The sequence below is a fragment of the Pseudophryne corroboree genome, chromosome 4 (genome assembly GCF_028390025.1).
Source record: "Pseudophryne corroboree isolate aPseCor3 chromosome 4, aPseCor3.hap2, whole genome shotgun sequence".
Classification (NCBI taxonomy): Eukaryota; Metazoa; Chordata; class Amphibia; order Anura; family Myobatrachidae; genus Pseudophryne; species Pseudophryne corroboree.
In genome coordinates this window covers 498515232-498530852 of record NC_086447.1, presented here as the reverse complement: position 1 = coordinate 498530852, position 15621 = coordinate 498515232, and the positions used below count along the sequence as shown (strand labels likewise).

Here is a 15621-nt window from a genome sequence, read left to right as displayed (position 1 = left end):
AGGTGCGCTTTGGATTACCCGGTTTTATTTTAGTATTTTAGTATTAAAGGTTATGTTTTTAATATTGTAAGCTATATTTCCATACTACTGTATTTAGCTTCTGTGTTCTCCCCTGCGTTTTGAGTCACCAGGCACCTCCCTGACACTCTGTTGAATAGTCCATTATTGGTCTTTGATTGACAGCATCAATTATAGATCATATATTCTATGAGTCTGCGTTTGCATTGTTAGAGGGTTGTCTCTATGGCAACTGCTATGCTTTTTCACCTAGGGGCGGGACCGCCGCTGACAGACAAGGCGACCAGTGTGCCTTCCGCTATCTCCGGGCTCTGTATGGTTTCCATAGTAACGTGACGTCACTTCCGCCTTTGCAAGTCACTTCCGCCCGGCGCGTGCGTTCCACGGCTGAGTGGAACGCACAAGCACTTCCTGGCTCTCTATTTAGTTTATTTTCAAGACTTGTAGGTCTTTGTGGTTGGCGTTTTTTGTCCCTATGGGTTCTCTGTTAGATGTTAATACTGATCTGGCCAGTGTTTTTCACTTTCTGATATGATATATTACAGATTTATAGTTTGCTTTACATCTTGAGTGACGGTGGGTGTGTCCTAGGTGTGCTCAATTAGCAGGGGTATAAATAGCTCTGTATGTGAAGTGGTTGGACATGTTACCTGTGGTGTCCTGCTGCCTGGAACATTGTTTGGTGTCTTGACAAAGATCACTGGGATGTGATCGAAACGTCGACTTGATGATTCAATATTAAAACTACAGCTATTATTTTACAAAAAACTGGTGAGTGCCCTCCTTTACAAATGACTGTTTATTGGAATTAACTGTTCCGTGGAGTTGAGCACCATCTCATGTGGATTCTGATGGGCAGCACAGTGCGGATATTCCCTTCTATATATTTCTATATGTGTATAGATAAATATATATAAATATATATATTTATTCATTTAATTTTCTTATATAGCGCAGCAAATTGTGTTGCACTTTTATATATATATATATATAAATATATATATATATATATATATATATATATATATATATATATATATATATATATATATATATATATATATATATATATATATATATATATAAACAGAGGATGCAGGTGGCAATCAGAGAGTTACACAATATCGTGAAAAACAGCCAAGTGGATTTATTGTCGTCAACGTTTCGGGGGACGCACCCATTTCCTCAGGACACAACACACTAGTGCTACACAAAGTGAAAACGTAAATACCTTACCTTTCACTTTGTGTAGCACTAGTGTGTTGTGTCCTGAGGAAGGGGGTGCGTCCCCCGAAACGTTGATGACAATAAAACCACTTGGCTGTTTTTCACGATATTGTGTAAGTCTCTGAGTGCCACCTGCATCCTCTGTTTATATTGGGGCTCACACCCCTAGGAGGGCACCAAAGTAAATACCCCCAAGGGGGAAACAGAGTGCCGGACTACTGGATGGACTATATATATATATATATATATATGTATAATATGAGGGGCCCCCGGAGATATCACTGTACCGGGCCCCAAGATTTCTGTTGTCGGTCCTGCTGATTACAAATACAAGTACTTGATTGTTGCAGCCAGGATCATAACAATGTAGCAGGGACCGATGTAAATGACCAAACATTCTCTGTAAAAGCAGAATATATGTATGTGCTATATAAATAATTTATAATATATGAATGAATTCTGTTGCAGAGACGCAAGGTAGGTGTAATGATTGCATTGAGAAATAGAGAAATTCATGAATCTGGATTACTTGTTTTTTCTATTCAGTATTTCCAGGTGGGTGTCCCTGACCCTGAGTTAGATGCAGTCCATTCTAGGTCTGTTTAGTTTTACATGCCATGGTATACCCGTGGGTCACTTTTTTTTTTTTACAGAAACTGGAGTGAACTAGGAGGAACAAAATGATGTAAAAAGAAAGCAGCTGTCATCAATTTTGTTGTTTACTGCCCTCATCTCTGTCTCACAACATACTGGAAAGTACCAGAAAGTTTGAGACACATCAGTGTCAAATGCAGGATTTGCATGGGGGGGGGGGGTTTCCAGAACTGGGTGGAGCCAATCACAGGGGTGGGGACTGAGGTGACCCAGTGTGCCTGTGTGTGTGTGTGTGTGTATATCTATCTATATATATCTATCTAACTATATATATGTGTATATATACATATCTACACATATATATACCATGTGTATGTATATATATATATATATATATATATATATATATATATATATATATATATATATATATATACACACACACACATACACATATACATAGTGTGACAAGAACACTGGGATAGTGTTTGAGGGCAGGTATGTTTGTCCCAGGTTCTTGTCTTACGTGTATTAGAAAAATGAAAACTTCTAGGAATATGTTTTGTTTTGTTAGAACCTTTTCAGTTTGTTGTAAAAGCTGGGTAAGGGCCCTGAAAGAGAGATGGGGCAAGTTCCAGACACTGGGCCCAGTTCGGGTCTTTGGCCTCACAGAAGGCTAATCAGGCTTTCAGCTGTGTAAAAGTGTTATAGAGCTGCTGGCCTGATTAGGGTGTGCAGACTGCCTGGGAAGACTGCAGGATCTCTGTGAGAGAAACACGCTCCTGATACAAGTGAGCTATACAGTGCTTACTGGAGAACTCTGTGGGTTTTTTGTTTAGTGATAGTTAGGAACATCTTGTGTTTAGTTAGTGCCGGACAGGCAAGGTATTTTCTTTTGGTGTTTGTTTTATTTTCTGTATAATAAAACTGGCTGGAGCCAGTTGTACCAGAACCTGGACTTGTGTTGTTCCTCAGCTGCTGCGGGCTGACATATACCCCAGGAAACGGCACCTTGCACCCTTACAGTGTAACAACTTGGTGGAGAATGCGAGCATGCCATTCTGCGCATAAGTGAAAGCAGCAGCTTTGTGAGGTCTGCAGAAAACGGTGGTTTATGCAGATACAGCCCAGTGTGAAGTTACTGAGACTCGCCCTGAGGATTTGATATATGTCCTAAGTGAAAGCAGCTACAAAGCCACCTAAAAAATCTGTCGACATGGAGGAACTGCTTAAAGCCTTGCTGCAAGCTACGGCGGCTCAGAAGGAGGCCAACAGACAGCATCAGGTGGCAATGGAGGAAAATAGGAGACAACAGCAGGCAGCTGTTGGCGAACTTTACAGGCAACAGCGTCAGGATAGAGAGGCCTTAACAGAAGTGGTGCAGAGCCTTGCAGCCCGGATTGGAGATGTGGCCGTCAGTGCTCCGACCAGCTCTAGTTTTATACGGGCCAGTCACTTCCTGCATAAAATGACAGAGGCTGATGATGTGGAGGCCTACCTGACCACGTTTGAAAGGACTGCCGAGCGTGAGAACTGGCCGAAAGCACAGTGGGCCAGCCTGCTGGCACCTTTTCTGTCAGGTGAGCCCCAAAAAGCGTACTTTGATTTAAGCCCTGCTGAGGCTAGGGACTATGATAAACTAAAGACTGAGATCCTGACCCGCCTGGGAGTCACGCTGTCAGTACGAGCACAAGGGGTGCACCGTTGGGTGTACGCCATGGAGAAGCTGCCTCGCTGCCAGATGCACGACCTTATTCAGCTAACAAAAAAATGGTTACAGCCAGAGACATTAACTGGTCCCCAGATGGTTGAAAGAGTCGTCATGGACCGCTACTAGAGATCTTTGCCCATGGTCCTGCGCAAGTGGGTAAGCCATGGAAACCCGGGTACTGCTTACCAATTAGTGGACATGGTAGAGAGGTATTTGGCAGCAGAGGAACTACTGATGACCACCCAGCAACCCATAGATCCTCGACAGCGCCCTTCAGTAAAGACTGGTAAGACTGTTCTGTGGGAAAATGTTGCTGGGCGGTTAAGAGAACGCAAGGCTGGAGAGACTGTAAACACTGGCCCTGGAGACAGGCCAATGGGGCTAGAACGGTCTATGCTGCCCAAACGGGTTGATAATCGTGTGGTTAAATGTTTTAGGTGTGGTATGCCAGGTCATGTTATTGCCAATTGCCCAGTCACACAAGATCCCATGCAATGTGATGCTGCCTTTGAATGTCGCAGAATGTCTTTCTTTCCTAGGTTAGCCTCTACTGTGGTACCTTCACCAGAGCTGGAAAAACAAATGTGTGATGTGTTCTTAGAGGGTAACCGGGTAGAGGCTTTGCTTGATTCAGGAAGTTTAGTTACCCTCGTGAAAGCAGGGTTAGTGAACCCCTTAAAGGTCCAGCAAATACCTATTGGGGTAACTTGCATACATGGGGATACCCAACATTATGTCAATGCTGAAGTGAATATAGAAACTTGTTGTGGGTCAGCAATTGTTAAAGTAGGACTGGTCCCCACCTTGGTGCATGAGGCCATAATAGGGAGGGATTTTCCTCATTTTTGGAAACTGTGGGAATCACATTTATCAACAGATGTGAGAAGTAAAGAGCCAGTTGATTATACCGGTGATTTCATGGATGTACGTGTGTCTTCAGAACTTTTTGACCCTTTGCCTTTTGCTAGTTTGGTTGGGGAAGGGACAGATGGTGAATCCAGTGAAGACCCTCTTGCTGGGAACAGAGACATAGTAGTTAGAACTGAAAGCGTGCCTGACCTGGAGGTAAAGAAGGATCTGTTTGCGTCTGAACAGTTAAAGGATCCTACCTTAATAAAGGCTAGAGAGAATGTTAAGGTTGTTAATGGAGGACCTGTCGTACCAGGTGACAGGGTTACGTATCCCCACATGGCCATCTGTAATGAGCTCTTGTACCACATTGTCAAAAGGGTTGAGGATGTGGTGGAACAGCTGGTAGTTCCCCAGCCTTATCGGAGAACGGTACTAGATTTAGCTCATAGTCACGTTACCGCAGGACATTTAGGGGCAGAAAAAAACACTGAAAGAGTTTTACAAAGGTTCTTTTGGCCGGGGGTTTATAAAGAAGTGTCTGAATATTGTTCTTCCTGTCCTGAATGCCAGTATCATGCCCCTAACCCCATTTCAGGAGCCCACTAGTTCCCATGCCTATTATAGAGGTCACGTTTGACAGAATAGCCATGGATCTCGTGGGGCCCTTGTTAAAGTCTGCTCGGGGTCATCAACATATCCTGGTAATTATGGACTATGCCACTCGATATCCTGAGGCTGTCCCTTTACACACTATCACAACCAAGGCGATAGCTAGGGAGCTGGTGCAGGTTTTTAGTAGAGTGGGAATACCAAAAGAAATTTTGACTGACCAAGGTACTCCATTTATGTCAAGGATCATGGAAGAGTTGTGCAAATTATTTAAGGTCACTCACCTCAGGACGTCCATCTACCATCCCCAAACTGACGGGTTGGTGGAAAGGTTTAATAAAACATTAAAAAGTATGTTAAGAAAGGTTGTTGAGAGAGATGGGAAAAACTGGGATTGTTTGTTGCCCTACTTGTTAATGGCCATCAGAGAAGTTCCTCAGTCCTCTACAGGGTTTTCTCCATTTGATTTGTTGTATGGTAGACACCCCAGAGGGTTGTTGGACATTGCCAAAGAGACGTGGGAAGGACAGCCCACTTCTTATAGAAGCGTTATTGAACATGTAACACAAATGCAGGATAGGATTGCAGCCGTGGTACCTATTGTCAGAGAGCACATGGAACAGGCCCAAAGTGCTCAACAGAGGGTATATAATCGGAGTGCCAAGATACGGGAATTTGCTCCTGGAGATAGAGTTCTTGTTTTGGTACCCACTGTGGAAAGCAAATTCCTAGCTAAATGGCAGGGTCCATTTGAGATTAGGGAAAAAGTGAATGAGGTTAATTACAAAGTATACCAGCCAGGAAAGAGAAAACCCGAACAAGTCTACCATGTTAACTTAATCAAACCCTGGAAAGATAGGTTGTCTCTGTCAGCGGAGCCTTGCCACCTCGGTTGCTTCCCGCAGTAAAGGTGTCAGAGACATTATCAGCTGATCAGAACAATCAGGTTAAAGAATTTCTCATCCAAAATAGGGAGATATTTTCAGAGCTCCCTGGCCGAACGACCATAATAAAACATGACATTGTCACAGACCCAGGGGTCAGGGTTCATTTAAAGCCATATAGGATTCCTGAAGCTCAGCGAGAAGCTGTTTCTAAAGAAGTTAAAACCATGTTAGAACTTGGAGTCATAGAGGAATCTAACAGTGAGTGGTCCAGTCCCATAGTTCTCATCCCAAAGCCCGACAGTAGCATACGCTTCTGTAATGACTTTCGTAAGTTAAATGAGGTGTCCAAGTTTGACGCGTACCCCATGCCCCGTGTGGATGAGCTTATAGAAAGGCTGGGAACAGCCAGGTTTCTCACCACGTTGGACCTGACCAAAGGTTACTGGCAAATACTTTTATCTGATAGCGCAAAAGAAAAAACAGCCTTTTCGGTTCCGGAGGGGCTGTACCAGTATAAGATGTTACCCTTTAGGTTGCATGGGGCTCCAGCAACCTTTCAATGGGCGATGGATAAAATTTTGAGGCCCCATAGAAAATATGCAGCTGCCTATTTGGATGATGTGGTAATTCACAGTACAGACTGGGGGTCCCATTTGGTTAAAGTACAAGCAGTACTGGACTCAATCAGAGAGGCAGGGTTAACTACTAACCCAAAGAAGTGCTGCCTCGCAATGGAGGAGGTCAAATACTTGGGCTTCACCATAGGCAGAGGTCTAATTAGGCCCCAATTGAATAAAATTGATGCTATTCAAAACTGGCCTCGTCCAGTGAATAAAAAACAGGTAAGGGCTTATTTGGGAATAACTGGGTACTATAGACGGTTTATTCCCAATTTTGCGACCACAGCGGTGCCGTTGTCAGACCTTACCAAAGGGAAGCAGTCAAATATGGTGAAATGGAACCCCGATGCAGAAAAAGCGTTCCAAGCGTTAAAAGTGGCTTTGTGTTCACAACCGGTATTGATAACACCAGATTTTTCAAAAGAATTTGTGGTACAGACAGATGCCTCAGAGGTAGGGATAGGCGCTGTGCTGTCCCAAACCAGAGATGGGGACGAACACCCTATCATTTATTTGAGTAGGAAACTCAATGAGCATGAAAAAAGGTATGCCATTGTGGAAAAAGAGGCTTTGGCCATTAAGTGGGCACTAGATACCTTGAGATATTACCTCTTGGGTAGACAATTCAGACTAGTGACGGATCATGCCCCTTTAAAATGGATGTATGTAAATAGAGGCAAGAATGCTCATGTAACTAGATGGTTTCTAGCGTTGCAGGATTTTAAGTTTTCTGTCGAACATAGACCGGGTACACAATTGGCCAACGCAGATGCATTGTCCCGCATCTTCTGTTTGGGGATTACAAGTGTTCCGGCCTCTAGGTCGAAACAGGGGAGGGGGATATTGACAAAAACACTGGGATAGTGTTTGAGGGCAGGTATGTTTGTCCCAGGTTCTTGTCTTACGTGTATTAGAAAAATGAAAACTTCTAGGAATATGTTTTGTTTTGTTAGAACCTTTTCAGTTTGTTGGAAAAGCTGGGTAAGGGCCCTGAAAGAGAGATGGGGCAAGTTCCAGACACTGGGCCCAGTTCGGGTCTTTGGCCTCACAGAAGGCTAATCAGGCTTTCAGCTGTGTAAGAGTGTTATAGAGCTGCTGGCCTGATTAGGGTGTGCAGACTGCCTGGGAAGACTGCAGGATCTCTGTGAGAGAAACACGCTCCTGATACAAGTGAGCTATACAGTGCTTACTGGAGAACTCTGTGGGTTTTTTGTTTAGTGATAGTTAGGAACATCTTGTGTTTAGTTAGTGCCGGACAGGCAAGGTATTTTCTTTTGGTGTTTGTTTTATTTTCTGTATAATAAAACTGGCTGGGGCCAGTTGTACCAGAACCTGGACTTGTGTTATTCCTTAGCTGCTGCATGCTGCCATAAACCCCAGGAAACGGCACCTTGCACCCTTACAGTGTTACAACAGCATATTAAACATGCATACATATATATATATATATATACACATACACATACAGTACACGTATATATATCATATGTGTGTGTGTTTATATGTATGTATGTATATACATGTGTATATATGTATGCACATGGATATATATGTACTATAATTAAAGTAAAGTAAACTTTTATTGCACTTACAAGTGCCACCAGGAAGACAGCAGGCTGCAGAGGACGCTAGACAGCCATTAATAATACTCATGCAGCTAAAAAAAATAATAATAATTTTTTTTTTGTTTTTTAGTGGAGGGGGGTTTCTGGATGCTCGGAACCCCCCCTTGGTGCACCACTGCACATCACCACATTCTGGAGGACGTTTAACTGCTACTGCATTTGATTATGCTAAGCATTATTTAGAAAGGCCAATCATAGGTTTCATTTATGTTCATACCCATTTAAGGCAATTATATCCGTGCTTTGTTTAGGTTTGCTACTGTATATAAGTGTTAGGCAGGAGGGCCAAAATTTACTAATATTCGTGTTTGTGTCGGTTTGTGTAGTGTTTAAACTCGTCTTGTATCGGGTGCATTTTCATGCAACTTTTTGAAACTATGGGGGTCATTCCGAGTTGTTCGCTCGGTAAAAATCTTCGCATCGCAGCGATTTTCCGCTTAATGCGCATGCGCAATGTCCGCACTGCGACTGCGCCAAGTAAATTTGCTATGCACTTAGGAATTTTACTCACGGCATTTTCATCGTTCTGGCGATCGTAATGTGATTGACAGGAAATGGGTGTTACTGGGCGGAAACAGGCCGTTTTATGGGCGTGTGGGAAAAAACGCAACCGTTTCCGGAAAAAACGCAGGAGTGGCTGGAGAAACGGGGGAGTGTCTGGGCGAACGCTGGGTGTGTTTGTGACGTCAAACCAGGAACGACAAGCACTTAAATGATCGCAGATGCCGAGTAAGTCTGGAGCTACTCAGAAACTGCTACGAGGTGTGTAATCGCAATATTGCGAATACATCGTTCGCAATTTTAAGATGCTAAGATTCACTCCCAGTAGGCGGCGGCTTAGCATGAGCAAATCTGCTAAAATTCACTTGCGAGCGAACAACTCGGAATGACCCCCTATATACGCCAAGTTACTAAGCATTCGAGTTTATTGTTTTCGTGTTTTCCGATGTCGATGCCAGTCGTTTTTTTTTGGCACATTTACGGCCGTCATTGTCATTTGCGTACCTGTTTGTGTTGTTTTTGCTGGGTTTTTTTCTAAGTTAAACGCGGCAGGGTTTTTTTTTTCCAGCGGTCGCATTTTCACTTTTAGTTTCGGTTTTCATCCCCGTTCGTGATTGGTTGTGTTTCAGATAGTAGGAGTGTCTGTGCGCAACCATATAAATACGCCCCAAACCGTCCGCACCTCGTGGGTTTAGTTAGTGGTGAGGAGAGAGGTTGTGTAGTGGAGTTTGGTGAGTAGTATTTGTTTGGAGGAGTATTTTTTGCGAGTTCTGAGTGCTGTATTGTGTTTGAAAGTAGTTTTGTCATTCTTGTTGTCTTGTATTTTTTGGTTTTGACTCAATTTTTGTCCAAGTTTTTTTTTATTTATAGTCCCTTGTCAGTGTTTGTGTGTGTGTGTGTGTGTGTGTGTGATTAGTGTAGTGGTAGCGGAGGAGTGTTTTGTTTTGTCTTTTTTTTTCTGTGTTAATTGTTTAGTCAACAATTATGTGTGACTCAGAGGTGGCTGAGGTGAGTGAGGTGGAGGGTGTTAGTGAGGGGGAGGAGGTCGGTCAGGTGGAGGAGGTGAGTGTTAGTGAGGTTGAGGAGGTTGGTGAGGTTGCTGCAGCAGCCTCAAGTGACAGTGATAGTGACAGTCAGGCAGCTCCGCAGCCACGCACCACTACTAAGACTGGGCGGAATGTCAAGTTTAGTTATGCAGAAAATGTGGCATTGGTGCGGGAGCTGATGAAGTATCAGCGGCAGCTATTTGGGCCTGAGTCCGCCAAGGTGCCAACACGGAAGAAGACGGTGTTGTGGGCGAAAGTAGTTGCTGCTGTAAATAGTGAGGGGGTGGTGAAGCGGACGGAGGACACGTGCCGCAAACAGTACTATGACATAAAGCGACGTGTCAAGTCCAAAATGGCGAAGGAGGCGAAGTCGGCTCGCAAAACCGGTGGTGGTCCGCCCATTATTGTTGTTATTTATCTAGACTATGAGGAGCCCATGCGGACTATAATCCCTCCAGAAGTAGTGTCTGCAACCCATGTCCGGGATTCCGATCGCCCCAGGAAGGATGGTGAGCATGTGTATTTGCCTTAACATTCTATGACATTACTTCTGGCTTACTGTATGTTTTAAATGTGTGTCATGTGACGTTGCATATTACTCCCATCTTCAAGTGTGCGTCATCAAATACATTGTTTTGGGTCATGTTTCATACAAAAGTCAATGTAACGTCTTACTTGCTTGCATGTCATGTGGTTTTTGGACAGTACATTTTCCATGTGTAGTTTGGACTTGGTGTGTCATTGAATTGTCCAGCAATAATGTTTTACTTTTGCACATTGTACATTTTGAAAGTTGGACTATGTTTTTTAATTCAGTTATCCATGTGCAATGTTTCCAAATCAGTGGTTGATATGTTAGAGGCTGGAGTAGTGCAAAGTGTCTTTGAAGGCAGTTACATGTATAATTTCATTAGTACTCAATGTAATATTGTTTAAGTCAAGGCCACTATTTGCTGGTTCATTTTGAGTCTGTATTTGTACACTGACACAACAACTGCAGACTTAGTTACCTTACTGTTTTTTGTTTTTTTAATTGTTTTATTTTTTGTTGGCCTCATATTGTGTTAATGTGTGTTTGGAGTGCCACATCACAGACCTATTTCTATATCGCATCTGTATTTTTTTCCCTTTTATTTGAAAATGCAGCTGTGTGTGTTTTGGCTTGTTAGTGTATGTTTTTGGAATTGTGTTCTATGTCTGTGTCCTGTATATGATTCCCTATGTTGCACTTTCCATAGTGCATATGGCTATTGGACAATGTTTTGGGTTTGTTGTTGTGCTTTTTGTGTTTAATGTCCTTATTTTTAGATTCATAATAAAACATCCATTTTTTAAAGATGTAATGTTTATAAGCATAATGGGTGGATGTATTAACAATAGCATGAATCATTTTTTTTATTTTTTTTATTTACAGTGTTGAAAAAAAGCAGTACTGGTCGTCCTACAGTCACTCCCATCACATCTGATGATGATGACGCTGCGGAAGCAGGTAAAGTGTCCATTGTAGTTTAGGTTAGGTTTCTAAATGAATGGCCATAACAAAATGTCACTTTCAATACTAGGTCCGTCCAAAGAAGTCTTAAGCAGCAGAAGGCGCACTTCTGTAACACACCACAAAAAACATCTGCCAGCAAAGAAAGCAAGGTCTGATGTCCAGGGCCAACCACAGCAGGCTACCCCGCCACGAAGATTATCTACTGTTTGTTCGGTGCCCCCACTCCAAATTTTGGACACACCTCCAAGACGACAACCATACTCCCCTCATCTTGATTGTGAGTAACAAACTGTGATAACAATTAAAAATGTCAGATCTTTAAAAAACCATTTACTTAAACTCATTAAGTCAATACCCATCAAAATCTGCTATACTTACCCAAGTCAGTAAAACATGAAATGGAAACCAAACAAAATGGCCTACACAACATCCAGTAAAGATATGTATGTCCACTTCAGTCATACAGTAGCACATTGTGTGGAAGATGCTGCAACAGAAACTCATGTGTAAGCTTTGCAAATAGTAAGGTTGTTAGAATCATTTACACATGTGTGTTTGTCCTAACATTGCCAACTGCATACAAAAACATTACTATGTTTTGGTTGGAGACACTATAAGGCAACACATTATGGATTACAATGTGTTTTTAGGCAGGAGTATGTCTGATGTACCATACAACTCATGTGTTTGCTTTCAGAATGAAGTAACCAGACACATTTGGCACAAACAGGCATATGTATGTATTTAAGTAATGAGTGATGATGTTGCTAGGCCGGATATCTGAAAGCACCAGTCCATTACATGTGTTCCATGTTTAGTGCTTTGTACCAATGTATTAAACATATGGATAAGTAACGGATAAATGTTTTTAATTTCAGCTTCTAGTCCTGGTACCAGCATCCCTCCGCAACAAAAGCAACACAGTGACATGGATGACACAATCATGTTAGAAATGCATCCAGTAAGCGAAGGAATCAACCCCCCAGCACCTGTGAGTACTCCCCCACAGCAAAGCACACCACCACCCCAACACAGCCCAACAACACCAGTAACACAAGGCCCTGATCAAGTGTTCTGTACCATTTGGGCTAGACAGCAGGCCACTAATGAAGATTGCCTGCGTAGGCAGACCCAAATGTTTGCAAGCCTACCATCTCACCTCAGACGAATCAGCAGAAATCTGAGTAGACAAAATGAAACAAACACAAGAATTGCAAATACCATGGAAATCATACGTGAAGACGTTACACGTGTCATGGGCAACTTACAGTGCATAATGGAAGAACAGCACAGACAACAGCAAAGCTATATAAACATTTTAGAAAGCAATCAAATGATCAATGAATCCATGTCCAGAATTGTAGACAATCAAAATGCTGCAACACGTGAACTCAATGCCACCCTCACTAACCTCAATGAAACACTCAGATCCCTGCAGCAACAGCAAACAAGCAGCAGTTCTGGTACGACTACTCCAAATGTAACGCCAGTGTCATCACCACCAAGGCGCACCACCAGAGCACGCCAACACGACAGTGGTAAAGGCAAAGGCCAGGACAAGCAACCACCCAAATAAACATAAAAAAACCCACACCCATTTCTTTAAAGAGAAGAGAAAAAAAAACACTTACCAAGTGTATGATTAACAGAATATATATATAACACTTAGCTCCTTGACAATTTGTACAACATCATTAATTATAACTGGTACAAACAACAAAAGGAATTTTGTACGCACATTTCTTCTTTATCATCTTTGTATTTTTTGTTAGCAGGAAACTGTTGTTTGAGCTGCACATAGATCTTAGCATGCAGAAAGCAGACCACTTGATTTTTTTCTAATCATTACTCTTTCTAGATTCTAATCATTCTTTGAGACAGCAGACAGACTAATTGGCAGCCTGGCAGATTCATCCATGACCAATACAATTTACAATGTGAATTGTAACTGTTTTACATTTCTTCTCTAGACGAATTGACAAGAAAAACACAATCGAGTTGGCTAAAAGTGTCCTAATATGTTGGGGGTAATATTTAGATAATTCAGTCCGAAAATGACTGACATTATTGTTGTGCCATGTTTGTGTGTGTTAAAAATAAGTAATCAGATTTAAAAACATGATGCAGAAACAACAACATTTGAAATATTTGAAAGTTGAACACAAATGTGTGTAATAATGGATATATGTTGTTAAATGTGTATTGCCTTTCAAATCTACAAGTTTTGGCCAGCAAACATAAGGAAATAAATTATTTTGCATGAGAGAAGTTTGTGTCCCTTTTATAGGCATCCTAATTCAGGTTAGAATGATTTGTAAGTGTCAACACATGTAAACACGGCTGAAAAAAGCAGGTCTATTTTTTTGCTGCGTTTTTTAACGAATCGAAAACAAATCCGACCGCAATTGAGCACTCAGAGACTAACACCCAAATACGAATGAATAGTGAATTCCCGTATTGTATGAAATAACAGGCGCGTTTGACCAATGGTCTATTCATTCGTATTTGTGTACTTTGCCATTCAAACCATTACGAATGTCCCAAACACTGCCGAGATTTGTGCTTAGTGAATTCCCGTGTTGAGACTTAGTAAAAAAAACTCAAATCGGCCAAACTCGGATTTTTAACAAATACTGGCCGAGGTGTTCAAGAGCCTTACTCTTGGAGCAAACACTGACTGCATAAGTGCCAGGATGAATGACATGTCCAGCTTTAACTTATAGAAGATAGAAGTCCTTCAGGAGGTTGTGTGTTGTTTGAATGAGAGGGCAGTAGAAGGTGATTTCTACTAACACTGTGTACGTATTACAGAAATCGAAGGAAGCAATTGTTACAGCTGAGTTGTTATGAGCTGCCTTGACTCATCTCTTCCTGCATCTCCAGCCATCTCTGGGTGACCAAAATGCCAGCAGGCTACTAGGCTACAACATCGCTGAACTGCTACTTGGAATTCTTCTGATACTGCTGGCTGAGATTGTGTCTGGTGTGTCCTGCAGCTACATCCATTTAAGTCTTTCTCTGATGACCTGGTTACCTTTTTAAACACAGGCAGTGCTATGGGGGGAGGCAGTTACGAGATCGGCGGACAGGAGACCCCCAGTCACAATACTGATGCCGGAATTCCACCCCCTTACAGCCCTGACAGTCAGCATGCCGACTAACAGGGACTATTCTCACTCATGGGTGTCCACGGCACCCATAGAGTGGGAATATAACCTGAGGCGTTCAAAAGCTCACCACCAAGCCCGTAGCACGGCATGCAAAGCGAGCCTGCAAGGGGCTTCATTCCGCTCCCCCCCCCGGGCACACATATCCAACCCGCTCCGGATCCTTGCAGGTTATACTCTACACCTCGTGTGGAAGCTACAGGTTCTTACCTGATTCCTGAGTATCCTGCTTGTCAGTGTTAGCTTGTTCCTGTGTATCTGTCCGTACCTGTACCCAATTGCTGCTCCATCTATCGTCATGTCCCTCTGCATTCAGTGAAATAGATGCCTGCCATGGCAAAGTCGTAGTTACCCCAGTCTATTTACTCACTGTGGTAGCCATTACCATTGTGCACCTGCCAGTGTTCTGTTCGGCTTGAGCCATTACTACCCAGTTGAATCCTGAATTCCTAACCTGCTCAATACCTGCCAGTGTCCTGTTTGGCTGGAGCTGTTACTACCCAACTGACTCTTGATTTCCTGATCTGCCCAACATCTGTCAGTGTCCTGTTCGGATGAAGCCATCATTACCTGTATAAATCCTGTAATCCTGGCCTGCTCAACAAGTGCCATTGTCCTGTATGGCTGAGCTGTTATCACTCAGTTGAGTCCTGTACTCCCGGCCTGCTCTACACATGCCATTATTTTGTAGGGCTGGAGACTTAATTACTTGGATGAATCCTTAACTACTAGACAGCTTGAGTATCTGCCAGTATCCTGTGGTCACTAGACTGATCACATAAATTCTTACTGTCCCAAGCATAAATCCAGGTGGTCACTAAAGCACCAGTGAGCTTACTAGCTCTATGGGAACAGCGGGTGACTGTTATTGGTCGAAGACCTCGCCAGTTGTGTCTTTAAGGGTCTTATGTGAATCAGGTCTGTGTTTTTCATCCTACAGACTATACCCAGGGACTGCGCAGATGGCTCTATGCAACTTCTGGGACTCAAACTAGATGGGGGCCAGTGGGCTTGTATCCTGATTGCCAGCATCCTTGCAGTCGGACTGATCCTTACCCTTTGGGTGACCATAGCCAATGTTACACTGGAAGAGAGGGATGTGGACAAGGCCTACAATATCACAAGACAGAGAGAGAGCTACAAGAACATTTAATAAAGACACCTTTGCCAAACAATATAACGAAGACAGTTTGACGGCTAAATCCTGCTTATTGCTTCACAGTAATCAAAGGGTGTGTAGCAGGCATACTACATATGCCAAGGTATGCC

The 15621-nt window shown here is 42.8% G+C and overlaps 1 protein-coding gene and 1 long non-coding RNA gene across 2 annotated transcripts in view; both read left to right on the top strand.

Annotated features, from left to right (window-relative positions):
* The first annotated feature begins 638 nt into the window (after positions 1–638).
* The window catches only part of LOC134911552 (uncharacterized), a 33641-nt gene continuing 18658 nt past the window's right edge, over positions 639–15621 (top strand). Inside the window, exon 1 of the long non-coding RNA XR_010176665.1 lies at positions 639–789. This is a non-coding gene — a long non-coding RNA (uncharacterized LOC134911552). The remainder of the gene's footprint in view (positions 790–15621) is intronic.
* Positions 11110–13427, top strand: LOC134911551 (uncharacterized). The gene is made up of 3 exons (XM_063919700.1): positions 11110–11179; positions 11253–11462; positions 12064–13427. The coding sequence occupies exon 3, from the start codon at positions 12114–12116 to the stop codon at positions 12759–12761; it is 648 nt and encodes a 215-aa protein (XP_063775770.1). The 5' UTR covers positions 11110–11179; positions 11253–11462; positions 12064–12113; the 3' UTR covers positions 12762–13427.